General features: G+C 36.8%; 1 protein-coding gene across 1 annotated transcript in view; it reads right to left on the bottom strand.

Annotated features, from left to right (window-relative positions):
• LOC139731506 (receptor-type tyrosine-protein phosphatase S-like) overlaps positions 1-14,695 on the bottom strand; it is a 67,456-nt gene extending 52,761 nt beyond the window's left edge. Inside the window, exons 1-3 of the mRNA XM_071642389.1 lie at positions 14,599-14,695; positions 9,465-9,773; positions 3,883-4,170 (exon numbers count right to left, since the gene is read on the bottom strand). Coding sequence (XP_071498490.1) covers positions 3,883-4,170; positions 9,465-9,773; positions 14,599-14,695 — 694 coding nt within the window. The remainder of the gene's footprint in view (positions 1-3,882; positions 4,171-9,464; positions 9,774-14,598) is intronic.
• Between the last annotated feature and the right edge of the window lie 1,006 nt (positions 14,696-15,701).

The raw sequence follows: 15,701 nt of genomic DNA, 5'->3' as shown, positions 1-15,701 counted from the left end.
ATCTACTGCTTTCCGGGCAGACACTACCACCAGGCTGTCCCTGCTGGCCGGCAGTGACACGATGAACATGGAACAAATACCTAAGCTCCGATTTTTTTATAGTTGTTCAAATGTAAAAATCTGAAAATCATCTGGAGGTCTCTTTTTAAACCCTGAATTAGTTTCTCGTCTTTTTTAAATGTGGTTCAGACACAACGAAGAGCTATATTTAGCACTGCAGGCGTTGCCTCATGTCTCCCCTGGATGAAAGAGGGTAACAGAAGTCCACATACAGCGGGCAAGACTGAACGAAACAGCAAGGAGTTTCATCCGACGTGAAGAGGTATTTTGACCAAGCTTACATAATAATATCCAATCAATTGTATAAAATTTAAAGGACAAGTTCACCTTCATAAACATAAGGATTGAGAGAATGTAGCAATATTAGTAGAACACATCATTGAAAGTTTGAGGAAAATCAGACAATCCGTTCAAAAGTTATGAATTTTTGACGTTTTTGTGTAGTACCCGCTGGATGAGAAGACTACTGCAGTGTATGAATAACTTAGATGTCACATGCGTACAACAATATAAGGAAAATATAAAGAGAATTTCACAAAATTCCATCTTTTGAAAAAAGTACACATTCCCCTGACTCGTTACCGACAAATGTTATGGGTAATATTATTCCCCCTGCCTTTAGAAAGAGGCAAGTCAAGTGCTCTTTTATTATGCGAAAAAAGTGAAAATATGTTGAATTTTCTTTTACATTTTCTTTATACTGTTGTACGCATATGACTCACAAGCTGTAGTAGTCTCCTCATCCAGCTGTTCTAACACAAAAATTAAAAAAATTCATAACTTTTGCATCGATTGTCCAATTTTCCTCAAACTTTCACTGATGTGTTTTACTAATATTGTTGCATTTTCTCAATCCTTATGTTTATGAAGGTGAACTTGTCCTTTAAATGTAAAAGTGATCAAAGGATTGCTCTGCTTCTCTATGTTAGATAGCTAGCAATAACTGTTGGCTAATTTTAGATAATGACAGCAAAATTCATTTTTTTTTTTTTTGGTCAGATTCATCCAGAAGTGACAAAAGGACAACAATCATATTATAGAGGACCTATAATGCACGAGTTGAACCCTGTCAATAAAAATTACATTTTATTATTTTAGTCATTAAAATGGATACGATTATTAAGAATAACGCATTTTGAAAAATCTGTCAATTTTGTAAACCCTGCCAAGCTCCACCTGCCCCCCCCCCCTTAAAAAAGTAAAATCTTCCAGATTCACATTTTTCAGGATGACATCATCTGAGTGAGACTGATCGAGCTGGCTTTATTCTACTTAAAACAAGTACACTTACGTTTAATTTGGTATTCATTGGTGCTCTCAGCAAGTACATAATCAAACCAGTGCCCAGTATCACTGATCACTGAGGACCAACAGACCAACTCAACTAGGGCCTAAGCAATATGCAGCTTCAAGAGGTAGTGTGTAAGGTTCGTCCTGTTGGTTGTTGTTGTTGTTTTATGTATATATATATATATATATATATATATATATATATATATATATATATTGTAGTTGTTCCGCGTATTGGCAGTACTAGAAATAGCAATAATAAAGTCACAACAGAGGAATGCAGGGAATGCATTGATAGCCAATCTTGATTTAATGAATAATCCGAATTTTCGAGGAACCTTCCTCTTCTTCAGGGATGACAGTGCGAATATTGTGAATATTCATTGTGAATATTCGCACTGTCATCCCTGAAGAAGAGGAAGGTTCCTCGAAAATTCGGATTATTCATTAAATCAAGATTGGCTATCAATGCATTCCCTGCATTCCTCTGTTGTGACTTTATTATTGCTATATATATATATATATATATATATATATATAGATGATGCCTAACAGATCCGGCACATGTGGGATTTCGTCAAGATTTTTTTATGCCTCCGCCACGAAGTGGTGCCGGAGGCATTATATTTTCGGGTTGTCCGTCCGTCCGTCCGTAATGAATTTTGTGGACAGGGTAACTATCAAATCCTTTTGAGGTATCCTAATGAAACTTAGGTATGTATGTGTATTAGGGGGTGAACTTGTGCCTATCAACTTTTGGGTGCACATGCTCAAGGTCAAAGGTCAAAAGGTCAAGGTCAAATACATAAAATTTCACTATTTCCACCATATCTATGCAATGCCTGAAGATATTTTCTTGAAACTTAGTGTATACATGTATTACCCAAAGATTGTCTGGTGAAAGTTTGGGTCATGAGGTCAAAGGTCATGGTCAAATGGTCAAGGTCAAATATATAAAATTTCACTATTTCCACCATATCTATGCAATGCCAGAAGATATTTTCTTGAAACATAGTGTATACATGTATTACCCAATTAAGATTCTCTGGTGAAAGTTTAGGTCGTGTGGTCGTATGGTCAAAGGTCAAAGGGTCAAAGGTCAAAAGGTCAAGGTCAAATACATAAAATTTCACTACAAGGAGTGCTGTATTTCCACCATATCTATGCAATGCCTGAAGATATTTTCTTGAAACTTAGTGTATACATGTATTACCCGATTAAGATTCTCTGGTGAAAGTTTGGGTCATGAGGTCAAAGGTCAAAAGGTCAAGTAAAAATATTGAAACTTCACCTTTTTTCTCTGTACCTTGGAAATTGTTTGTGGTATCTTCATGGAACATAGTAACATGTACGTGTACTGACTGGCAGTGATTATCTAGAGAATTTAGGGTTCATGGGGTCAAAGGTCAAAGGCAACACTTCAAAATTTTACTATTTCCCTCATGTTTACGCAATGCCAGCAGGATTTGGTGTATGCATGTATTACCTAATAGAGATTCTCTGGATTTTTTTTCTTTTGTTTTTGCCTCAAAGGTCAAAAGGTCAAAGATCTAGTGAAAGTGCTGAACTAATTTTTTGCTCCCTATCTTGGAAGTGGCTCAAGTTATCTTGAAACGTACTACATATTTATGCATGTTCTGCCTGACAGTGATTATCTCATGAATTTTAGGGTCAAAGGCCAGATGAAAATGGCAACAATTTACTATTCAATACAGAAATTGCACTTTGTTGAAAATTACTCAATGCATGAACGTATGAATGGGTCAAAGTCAAGTTAAAGTCCTTAAACGCCAAATACATGCTCTCCTATTCATCCAATTAAACCTAGGTCAAGGAAGGTGAACATTTAACACATTTGTGACAAACTTGTCATTTTATTATTTTGCCAATTTTATGAAAATGTAATCACACATTGTCCACATGTACTATCTAGACCTATAAGGAGAATCATGCATTATGGCGGAGGCATACCAGTCGCCATAGCGACATTTCTAGTTTTTTCTACAAACTTGGAGAAGAAAAGGGTATGGACAAGTCAGTGCTCAATGTAACCATGTTCATTTTTTTTCACACAACTCGTTGAGATTGTCTAGTGTAGGTTATATCTCACTGACCGCACCCCGCGTCCTCCATTTGGATACTCATATCATCACTGTATACTTCCAGTGCTCTATCTATGACGTTTAAAGGACATCATTGATCAAAACAAGGAAGAGCACTGGGCACAATTTGGTCCCCAAGGATACTCCTTCTACCGTGGTCAAATCAGAAAGGTTACTACGTTATCGAACACACTGCGTCAGTGAGGGAGTCAGCTATCCATGAGACAAGACTGGCACGAGGACACAACTTCACCAACTTGAAGATAACAATGGTATGGCACTTGCTCTTACACACTTTCCTGTGTTATGATATTTGTACATTGTATAGAAATATGGTCTCAGTTTGTTGGTTCTCAAACTTGTACGCAATGGGGTCGATCAACTATGCTTATGCGATCAGGCATTGCAGCCATGATCAGATCAGCCCTACCTCTCACAATGAGTCGCAACAAGCCAGCTCTAGCCGAAGCTCTCTCGCCTGCCAGATGGAGTTCATACACCCCTCCATTTGCTGGTGTGACTTCTCCCGCAATGGTATAACTCGATGCTGCTCCAGTGTATCTTGAGAGGAGGTCAAAGACATCGTACGTTCCATTATGTCTCCAATTTCTCTCCGCTTCATCACTGATAGGCCCCACTGGTGAGAAGTCCACTATCACATTCACATCTCCAGCATTCACAGTCTTTGAGAATCTTCCTTCTGCTGGAACAAACCTAGCTGCAATAATTCAAGCATGTGCATTCGACAAATTATTATAATGACCTCGAGAATTTCTACATCACCATTATTATATTATCAACTGGGATGGCTGCACTGTCACGCATTTCATTTCCTTCCATTTCACTTTATTTCATTTCATTTCAAACAGTGCAAAACATTTACATACACATACAAACACAAAATCATTACGATGTTGTAGGAGAGGCAAATAAAAATATAAATTGACAATAAATACTGTGCCCCTTCTGAACACTATACACTGAAACTGAAATTGTTTGGAATGCAGTCTCCTTGTGGACAACAACTAACTAGAATTATCACTGAAGGTGATTAATACCTCCGCCCCTAGTGTTGCTTTATAGTATGTGTGTCGTGAGGGCAATGACGTTAATACCAATTTGTGCACTTGTCGAATTGGAAACAGAATAATTTTAGTTTACTGTACAATTGCAGAGTTGACACTGAGTAAAAAACTTACAGCAAATAGAAACATGCTTTCCCCGAGCATCACTACACTTAAAGACCATTATACAAACCAAATTTGACCTTCATAGCTTGAATGGTTTCTTTTGATACAAAAATGAGTGGTTACCATGGCAACACATTTTCCTTAAACTAACACATTGGTGTCTTGCAAAACTACACTTCTAGATCATGATACATACTAAATTTGACTTTAATTGCTTGAAAGATGGAAAAGTTATTCGATCTGCAAGGTTTTGGTAAAATTGTGATTACCATGGCAACAGTTTGTGTGACAAACACAAAAACTATGTGTTCCACATCTATACCTCAGGGCCATAATGCCTACCATATTTGGTTTCATTTGCTTGAAAACTGTGGAAGAAGTTCACTTCACAGGATTAAAAAAAAACACGCGGTTACCATGGCAACGCATTGTCCGATACAAATACAAAGGACATTTTGCAAAACTACACTTAAAGAGCATCATACACACAAAATTTCACTTTCATAGACTAAACGGTTCAATTTCATACAAAAATGAGTGGTTACCATGGCAACACATTTTTCTTATATTAACACATTGGTGTCTTGCATAACTACACCTCCCGATCATCAGACATACTAAATTTGACCTTAATTGCTTGAATGATGGGGAAGTTATTCAATCCACAAGGTTTTGGTAAAATTATGGTTACCATGGCAACGCTTTGTCCGACAAACACAAAAATTATGTGTTTCACATCTATGCCTCAAGGTCATAATGCCTAATCAAATTTGATTTCAATTGCTTCAAAACTTTGGAAGTTGTTCACTCCACAAGATTTCGAAAAAAAAACATGCGGTTACCATGGCAACGCTTTGTCAAGTACAAACACAAAAAGTGTCTTGCATAACTACACCTATAGATCATCATAGATACCAATTTGGAAATTGATTGCTCAAATACTTTGGAAGTTATTCAATCCACAAGGTTTTGGTTAAATTATGGTTGCCATGGCAACGCATTGTCCGACAAACACACAAAAAAAGTCTTGCATATCTATACCTCAATATCATCATTAACTTCAAATTTTAATTAAATTGCTTCAAAACTGTAGGAGTTCGCGACGCAAGATTTTGCAACCGACCGCCCGACCGACCGCCCGACCAACATCACGCTGATTCCTATATACCCCTTCACACTATAATTTCTTGTCTACCTATATTCACTTTTCTCTTCTCATTGTATTATAGATTCCAATGCAATTTACGTTAAAGTGAAAGTTCGTTTACTTTTACTTCATCTCAAACATTATAAATAGCACATACATACAATTTGAATGAAAGGAAAGAGATCCAAACATACTGACAATAGTAGTACCAAAAAAACAGGGTACACTGTACTATAGGTAAGAATTGAAAGGGTAAAACATTGAGTGCAGAATAATATAAGGGATATTTTTTTTACCTAAAAACTCGTTTTCTGTGTATACGATTCTACAGTTATTGATGTTAACGTGTGCTAGAGAATATAGTCCGAAAAGGGATCAGACGGCCGGTTATTATTGCTATCATTGAATGCTATTAAATGTTTATTTTGTGACGTAAATAATGTATATTTCATATGATTTATGAAAAAAGGACATTTTTTTTCTTATCTGATCAACAAAATAAGGAAAAACGAAAAATAAGAAATAAAAGGCAAAACTTGTAGATTCTTGTTAAATAAAGTTGCTGATAATTGAAGTTAAAATTGAAATGCAATATTTAGCCAAATTTTGTTAATCTTTCACTCTGACTGGTTGTGGGTGAGAGGGATTTTCTCAAAACTAATTTTTGGATGTATATGTATATAAATGTATATATATATATATATATATATATATATACATCTATAATATATATATATATTATATATACATATGCATATAGTGCGAGAGATAGTTCCCTTCCCAAACGTGCGCGGTGCCTTATTGTGGGTAGCATATGTGCAATTCCGCGGTTAGTAACGTTACATTTAAACAAATTTAGATATTTATTTTTACTACTAAATCCCCATTTATTCCTTTCTAGTCAAAAACTTGTTAAAAACATGTTCATCCTTCCCATGTTTATGATATAGAAAAGAATGAATACAATCCAATAAATATCAGAATTGCTATGGCAACTAAAAGGGCAGGTTAGTAACGTTACCTAAAAAAAAGACATGACAAAAAAATCAGTGTCTTGTAACAAAAAGTGTTCAAAAATTCAAGGTACTTCAAACAAAGTGTTGCATTAGTTTCAATTATTGCATCATGACAAATGTTCACGCAAATATTTTTAGCAGTTCGACCGATAATTTATTAGCTAGACCCCAAAAACAATGGTTAGTAATAACCGTACGTTACATTTGTCCGTAGTAATTCCGCAGGTCATTTCACCCTTTTGTAATTGAAGAAATATCACATGACTTCTGGAGTATCTAAATGTATTTATCTTTTACCCTTTAGCAAAACTTTGAGAAAAGAAATGTAAGGAACCCACTGTAATTTACAGTTAAGTGAATTTCAGCATCCCTAGTCCCATATATACATTTAAATGATGGTTTCAGATCTCGCAAAACCAATAAATACGAAAAATAAAATCTACTGAATTTGAGAGACCTTAATGATTGGTGAACATCCATGGCATAAGTTGTTACCTAAATTAAAGAGTAAGATAACCAGGCACATTTCTTTTATCCATGACATGTCCACCTAATGGCGGAATTGCCCATATACTGAAAGAAATTAGACTGAGGCGGACGTTGCTCTCGATCTTGAGTCTCCCGTTTAATCAGTCGAGATTTCGCCCAGTCATCAAGGATCTGGCAAGAGAATAGTTATTATCTGAATAACCTGATATGTTATAATATGTAATATAATAATATAGCGCCAATCTTCTGACATATTTTCTTTATATATACACAAATCAGTCATTCAGTTCAATACAAAAACCGAAATATTTGTACAATGTTACTGCTGTTTATATATCTGATATAAGAGTTGATATATTTTGGCAGTGGTTAAGGTTATTATATTTCGGTAATATGAAAATATATGTGATATGTTGATTTAGATAGTATTATATTAACCGTAGTTGTGTGTGCGTGTGCGTGTGTATGTGAATATATGTGTGTATGCATGTGGATGTGTGTGTGTGTGTACTTATATGTATACATATCATATGCAATGCAAATAGACACATGAGCTATGTATATCTTTATATTTATAATGTTATTTTGTTTGTAATTATACTATGCTTAGAATTATGAGAAAATATGGTTATTACATTTCAGCACTTCGATATAAGAATCTATTCATATACATTTTTTGATATACGATGTTATTTTGATGATGAGATCAGGTTAGATTAGATTTTTGTATTGAATTGAATTTCTGATTTGTGTATATAAAGGTAATATTTCAGAAGATTGGCATTATATGATATTGCATTACATATTATGACATGATTTCATCAGGTTATCAAGATAATAACTATTCTGTTTTTAGATCCTGAGGAAGGCCTGATAAGTGGCCGAAAGCTCGACTGATTAAAAGGGAGATTCAAGATCGAGAGCAACGTCCGCCTCAGTCTAATTTCTTTAAGTATATATATATATATATATATATATATATATATATATATTTATATATATATAATTCCACTGAATTGTAATAATAATAAAGACCAAGGTAAACAAGACAGAATGTCAACTTGTTGCAACATCTTTCCTTAAAGGGGAATTCCAGCCGATATACTTCATATCATGAAGTACATAAATCAACAGTGCTGTGCATAGATTTGTGGAATTCATTGTGGTCCATGAACAGATAAACCAATACTCTGAAAAACAGAAAACAAATTACACTCACACTGAACAAGGATGAGGACATATAAATGAATCTGACTTCTGAGCACTGTAACTTATGGCGGCCATAACTGGGGAACTTCAAAAGAAGAACAAAAGCACTGTCAATTGGTTATCAGTGCATAACTTCGCTTTTGTTAGGCATACTTGAATCCCCCGAGTTATAAATTACCATAAAAACCAGTACGCAAACTGAATTGGTCTGTAGGAGACTCACATGTTCCAGTGATTTAGCAATGTAAATCTACTACAATACCACTTGCTTAACAACTTCACCTGTGTAGACTTCATGTCCTTTTCTTCTTATGTTCTGCTTTCATGAGCACCTAATTCTACATTCCTCATGTGAAGCTGCTGTGTCACCATCCTTGTTCACTGTGATTTGTTATAAATTTTGAAATTATTTTCATTACTTATCCCAGTCGTTATAAATTCTGCAGCTGTGTACCCACAACTAATCATGGATTTTCAAATGCACAAGTCTGAAAATCATCTGGAGTTTTCCGTTGATCATTCCTGTACTTGGTAACAAAAACCTACGAAGTATCAAGCAAATTGAAGTAAACATGACATATGAGCTGTAGCAATGCTAATAATAGCAAATGAAAACATCGATTTTCTCTATCTCTCTTTCTCTTCCTCTCTCTTTCCCTGCTCTTTATGATACTTTCCTGATCAAGGTAATAATATACTTCATTTATCTGACTGTGATGTCAACTAATGTTGATGGGTTGCATTTTCTTCTCAGTCTTGTTTTGGGTTGTTGTTGTGTTTTTTTTTCCTTGATTTTTATACAAGAAATCTAACCCTTTTTAAACGAATTCTAACAGCCATACCTGTCTGTAAAACATGAGTACAGTCCACTTCGACAAGTTGTTTATCGTTGTATGTATTGTAATATCAGCTGAATCCTTTGTCAATGTGAGAGAATATATGGTGACTTTTTCACACTTACCAGCAGACCTCAGAAATATTGTTGGCACCACCGTGGACTGTCCATCTTTAGTAGCTGAACAATAAAATGCTCCAAATGACCTGTGGTTACTAGTACCTGAGAGACGTGTCAGTTGATATTGTCTTGAACGAACGAACACTGCAGCAGGAGGAATGAAATTGTTCTCTTGTCCATTCATCGTGTAGACATAGCGACCAGTAGAAACAGTTGCATCAAGATCCGGTGCACTTCGATAACAGGCGAAGTACGACTCTCTACTTTCTGCACTTGTGAACCATCGGCTGGTTGTTGATATGAAAGGTGACTGACCTGTATGGTGAAAAATACACTCAAATCAGTTCTGGTTTGGTTTTTAGCTCGCCTGAACCCAAGGCTCAAGTGAGCGTTCGCAAAATAATTCATCGTCTGGCGTGCGTTATGTGCGTCGCACGTCATACATGAGCATGTCATATAATTTCTGTTTCTTCTGAACCTACCTAGACAGATATTATCTATACCTGGCAGATAACATCCCCAGGTGGAAATAAGGTTTCAGTTTGTTCAAATGGATACATGACATCCCTTCGATCCTCCCAAATATAAGGAATCTTTGAAAATCTTTTCAGTACTGCATGAGTATACAGTGTATTAAACAAAATACAACTGTAAATGAGAACATTGATAACTGACGTGTTGTTCATGGCAGATCCGGGATTGTTCCCCTCAGCAGTGGCGGATCCAGAGGGGGCGCAACCGGCGCACGCCCCCCCCCCCTTTATTTTTCGTTAAAAACAAAAGAAATAAGAAGAAAAGAATGAAATGAAACCCGGAAGTGGCACCAGAAATAACAGTTGCGCCCCCCCCCCCCCCTTTACAGAATTCCTGGATCCGCCCCTGCAGCATTCTTGCTTTTATGAGGCCAAGCACAGTGCCATTGAAGAGAAGCAAACTATAGATACCACGTCATTGCTATACAATTATGAAAGCAAGGCTAAATTTACTTTCATAACCCTGGGAAAACTAACTTGAAAGACTTCTGTCCATATTTATCAATTTCAGTTACATCTCTATATAGAGTGTACGATGTCGCCGTCTATTTGACGCTTTGCACTATTGATTCTGGTTATTATTTTTAAAAATGGCCCGGAAACATTGTCGATTGAGCTGATGATGATGATCAATTATGAAGAACAGCACTCAAGAATAAAAGTTGTAAAAATCATGTCATTATACAAATATCAGTAAATTATGTATTGTTACGACCAAAATCACTCTGAGAATGATCGCACAAAAGAAACAATTAACTCATGTTCAGGCAGTTTATTAACAGTGATATTGTGGGTACAGACTCGTGTAAAATCGGTTTTCACATCAGTATAATAATGATGAATAGAAACAATTATAAATCAGTAATGGCATCACTTACACGCATTACAGCCAAATCTTAAATCACAAGGTCCATGTAATCCCCTGGGAATGTCCAAATATGATGTTCGATACACAGATGAATGATCCTTGATGCACCGATGAGTGATTCCTCCGACGTAAATCCAGAGGCGCAGGTTATCCACGGTAAAGATCCAGGGTAAAGATCCGAGGTATACGTTCACAGCGAAGCGTGCAGAATCCGAACGTTTTGACGATCGCGTCCAGTCGATGCGTTGAATGATGATTCACTCTATAATGTTCAGCGAGGAATCCAGCCCGTCACAGCTTTGCCGTAGCAATGTCCATTGACATAAAAATGGAGTCTATCTCCAATGTAGGCAAATTAATTCTCTGCAGGCAAAATGTCTCCCAGGCCTTAGAATCTCCACAAACATAACAGGTCACCAGGTAACACAGGACTGACTATAACAAGTCACTTCAGAGCCAGAAGTGACGTAACTCTCAGAGCAGAGGTGTTGGGTACTCTGCCTACCTCAGAATTTCCCCGGCTTATATACTATCCATTCACCCCCTTTTTTGAACATTTTGTAATCTGCGCCAACCTGGAGCCACATTCTTCTACCTACTTGCACATATTTGCAAGTTCAAGACTGTTCCAGAAATCCTAGCTGACTCACTGCCTAACTATGTACATAACAGCCTACCAAAAATAACCACCAATCACATTGGGTTACAGGGACAGTGCATCACTCAGCCAAACATGTAAGCACTTCCTAGAACATTCTGGACTTGGTGAGAAATCATTCTAAATTGAGTGAGCTGTAATGTATTTCCTGTTACATACATGTACTGTAGCTACATTGTATACCACCTAGAAAATTCTCCACTAATCTGGTCAGCCTGTGTACATACACATTAAAACAACTATGCATACAGTACATCATACATGTACATAATTACTAGTGTGTACATTTGTGACAGTATCTATGAGAGAAATTCTTACGAGAATAGAAATATAATGTCATATGAAATAAAGAACTCAAAACAGAAGTGATTAATATTACCCAAAGGATCGTTGACCTGTAGTGCAGGAGTCTATTCCTTTGGCCATCATACCATGTGACACCTGTATGATTGTGACATTTTGAATTGTGCATTATGAATGGAATCCTAAATCAATCCTTCGGCCATGATGCTGCGATATTTTGCACTACAAATATTATGTGGTCTTTGTAAAAAAAAACAAAAAACAACTAAACAAGTCAATCAAATGCACACTTCTGTCACGTGCTTCTTTAGAAAAAAGTACATTGTACAATGAATACATTCCTGCATACACGTATGTACATGGGTCCTGCGTATGCAAATATATGGCTGTTGCCTTATACACAAGAGCCGTTTCCATGCATCTTCCTCTCATCGGGCATTGGTCTTTTTGGCAGCAGTTGCATTTGGGCTTGGATGGCGTGTCATGTGACTTGGATTTACTGACAACTCTTTGGTTGTGGGATTTTGTGACTGCATCCATGTTTTTCATGCAGCTGTAGCTCATTTTTACCGTGTTATTTTGTATATACTGTATATTATGTATATCTATATTATATAGGCTATACTGCATATATATATATGTATATTTATATTTATATAGGGCCTATATATATGTATTTATTTATATATGTATATATAGCATATGTATTTATGTATATATATATATATAAAAATATATATATAATCATATATATCATATATCATATATAAGAATACGGAAAAGACCAAAAAATACCAAAAAGATCAATGCCCACTGAGAGAAAGATGAATAGAAACGGCTCTTGTGTATAATGCAACCGTCAGAAGGGGAAAATCTACTACGGACTGGCATGGGTAAATTCAAAGATAGATACAGGAACCATGTTAAATCATGTTAAATCACGTCAAATCAAACACAAAAAAATACAGAAATGAGACCCAAAGTAGATCTGCAGCCTGAAAGGCTGCAGTAAATTTCACGCTGACGTGGGACATCCAAAAACAGTCAAACCTAACCCTAAGAAAGAGTGGCCTGTGCAATCTCTGCCTCGATGAGAAGGTCATTTTATCATTCGAAACATAAACGCGCTCTACAAAAGGTCCGAGCTTTTCTCAAAATGTAGACACCAAAACGGGCAAACCATCCAAGCGTCAAGCCGATTCACCGCTCCACATAAACATAGAAGCACATCAAGTTCGCAAGTCGCAAGTTCAAATGTTAAGACCTGGTAGTTAGTCCTACATTGCCTGCTGATCTGTTATATACAAATATTATTTTGTGGGGATAAGGCCCGGAAGACATATTGACTGTGAAGAGTTGAACCGCTTACATTTTGTGGTCGAATCCATTTCATATACGTGCTTATGGGCATTGCTATACATAGAAGCTATGGTCAACTCTACTCGCTGGATTTATGCTGGATTACCTGTGCACATTGAGCGTATTATTGATCTGTGCATCGAGGATTAATCATCAGCACATCGAGGATCATTCTGGGGGGCATTTCATGAAGGAACTTGTCGGATAAAATATCCGACAAGTCAATTATATCCGACAAGTTCAGAGAAATCAGCCAATCAGACTAAAGAATTTCTCAAAACTTGTCGGATATAATTGACTTGTCAGATATTTTATCCGACAAGTTCCTTCATGAAATGCCCCCCAGGTGTGCATCTGTCTAGTATCATGATTCGGACATTTACATGGGTTATCATAGAACTAGTGGTTACTGTATCCGACTGTTATCATATTGTATAAGTGATCGTATTATTAATTGTATTGATAGTTCGGTTACAGCTCGTTATTCCGAAGGTTCGTTATTCCGAAGGTTCTTTAGTCCGAAGATTCGTTATTCCGAAGGTTCGTTATTTCGAAGATTCGTTATTCCGAAGGTTCGTTAATTCGAAAATGTGATGAGGTTTGTTATTCCGAAGGTTCAATAATCCAAAAATGAAATAAAGTTCGTTATTCCGAAGGTTCGTCAATCCGAAAATGAAACAAAGCTCTTTATTCGAAGGGTTCGTTACGGACTCTACATCATTTCGGATCAACGAACCTGCGGAATAACCAACCCTATTTCATTTTCGGATAAACGAGCCTTCGGAATAGCGAACCCTTTTTCATTTTCGGATTGACGAACCTTCGGAATAACGCCACAAATGTTCGGATTCACGAACCCTTTTTCATTTTCGGATTGACGAACCTCTATAGGTATAGGAAATTTGTGTTTTTGTGTGGATAACGAACCTTCGGAATAATGAACCTTTGGAATAACGAACGGCACCCGATAGGTCTAATGATTTAATGCCAGGCATATTGTGACATGCAACGAAGAAGATTGCAATCACCAATAACATTCATCATCAGCACTCATCATTTATCACAATTAGCATCATCACTTGATTTTTTTTATCTCTTTTATTAAAAGCAACATTACTATCATTATGTTTATCAAGACCACTAATTCCCCTACTATGATTTGTTAATTATTACAATGAGTATCTTCCGACCATTTCTTTCATTAATACTGTCATTGTCATCATTACAATCTTTCTTTATCAACGTCAATATCATTCGATCACCAAACAATAATCCATATTATTATTCTTTCACCATCGTCACCACCATCATCAATCTTTCACCACGGCTATACCAGCACAACCACGCACACTTCAGGGTTATAGCACCGTTAGGATTGACCACAAATTTGAGCAACACCAATAGGGTTGATCTTCTTACCTTGTACCACATTTACACACAAGATTGCAACCGTCGCAACTATCGCGTGTGATGCCAAAGCCTTGACAGGGAAGTCTAGGATGTTTCCATGCGACATTGCTGCGCGTGGATGAGAGAAGGTGTCTCCGCACCCCAAATAATGAATCAAGAATGTGCAGTTCTTCCAATGTCACAAGGATTTTTGTCACAGTGCCAGAGGTGCATCAGAAATCTTATGTTTTTGTCTAAAAGTGCTGTCCTCTTCTAGTTGGATATGGTATTTGATATGATCTTACCAAGAGGTCCGGCTATACTTTTGCAAATAGACTCCGACATCCGAAGCTTTGGTATAGCATACTAACTCAGAATCAATAGTGATGAATAAATCAATAGGAAGTATACATATCACCATACGCGGAAACTTACAGAAGGGAATATACTTTTCTTTCTTTTCTCCCCATTCCCCCCCCCCCCCCACAAAAAAAAAAAGATGAGGAAGTGAAAAAAAGAGTATGACTCGTCAACTTCACATCATTAGGGAAGTTTAGATTTTACAGCGCGGACGTTTGAGACGTTAGACGTTTTCCTCTCTCCCTGCGTCGTACTGAAAGACGCTTTATATTACGCGGAGACGCAGCCTTAAAAAAAAAATGAAATGGCGCCCCCATGATTGGTACATGAAAGTAGCTCTCAGCGTCGTGAAGTGGACGGACGTAAAATAGCTCAGAAAGCGTAGTACAAAGTGAGACGACACAAGCTCTAAATCCATTGTAGATCGAGTTTGATAAGCGATATTGCGCATGCTCAGAACAGTTTTTTTTTCCCCTCCGAACGTCCCTGTCGCGAAAATCTAAAGGTACCAAGGCGCAAAAGCAATATTCTTTTTTTTTTTTGTGCGTGATTGACTGACTTGCTTATCTTACATGTCCGTACAATCTTAATAGTCAAATAAAATTATTTGCGGAGGAAGAAGTCTTTACCCTACATCACGGGACTTAATAATGTGTCGGTCTCGTGGGTCTTTTTGTTTAATAGTGTCAAACTTGTGGGCCTTGTGTGCCTAGTGTCTGACTCATGGGCCCTATTTGCCTATTGTCGGGGTCATGGGCTTTGTAACTCTTGAG

Source organism: Diadema antillarum, unplaced genomic scaffold (assembly GCF_040938485.1).
Source record: "Diadema antillarum isolate AM-2024a unplaced genomic scaffold, OU_Dant_1.0 seq00000376_RagTag, whole genome shotgun sequence".
NCBI classification, from domain to species: domain Eukaryota; kingdom Metazoa; phylum Echinodermata; class Echinoidea; order Diadematoida; family Diadematidae; genus Diadema; species Diadema antillarum.
The sequence above is the reverse complement of the archived record's forward strand: the minus strand, read 5'-3'. Positions and strand labels throughout refer to the sequence as shown.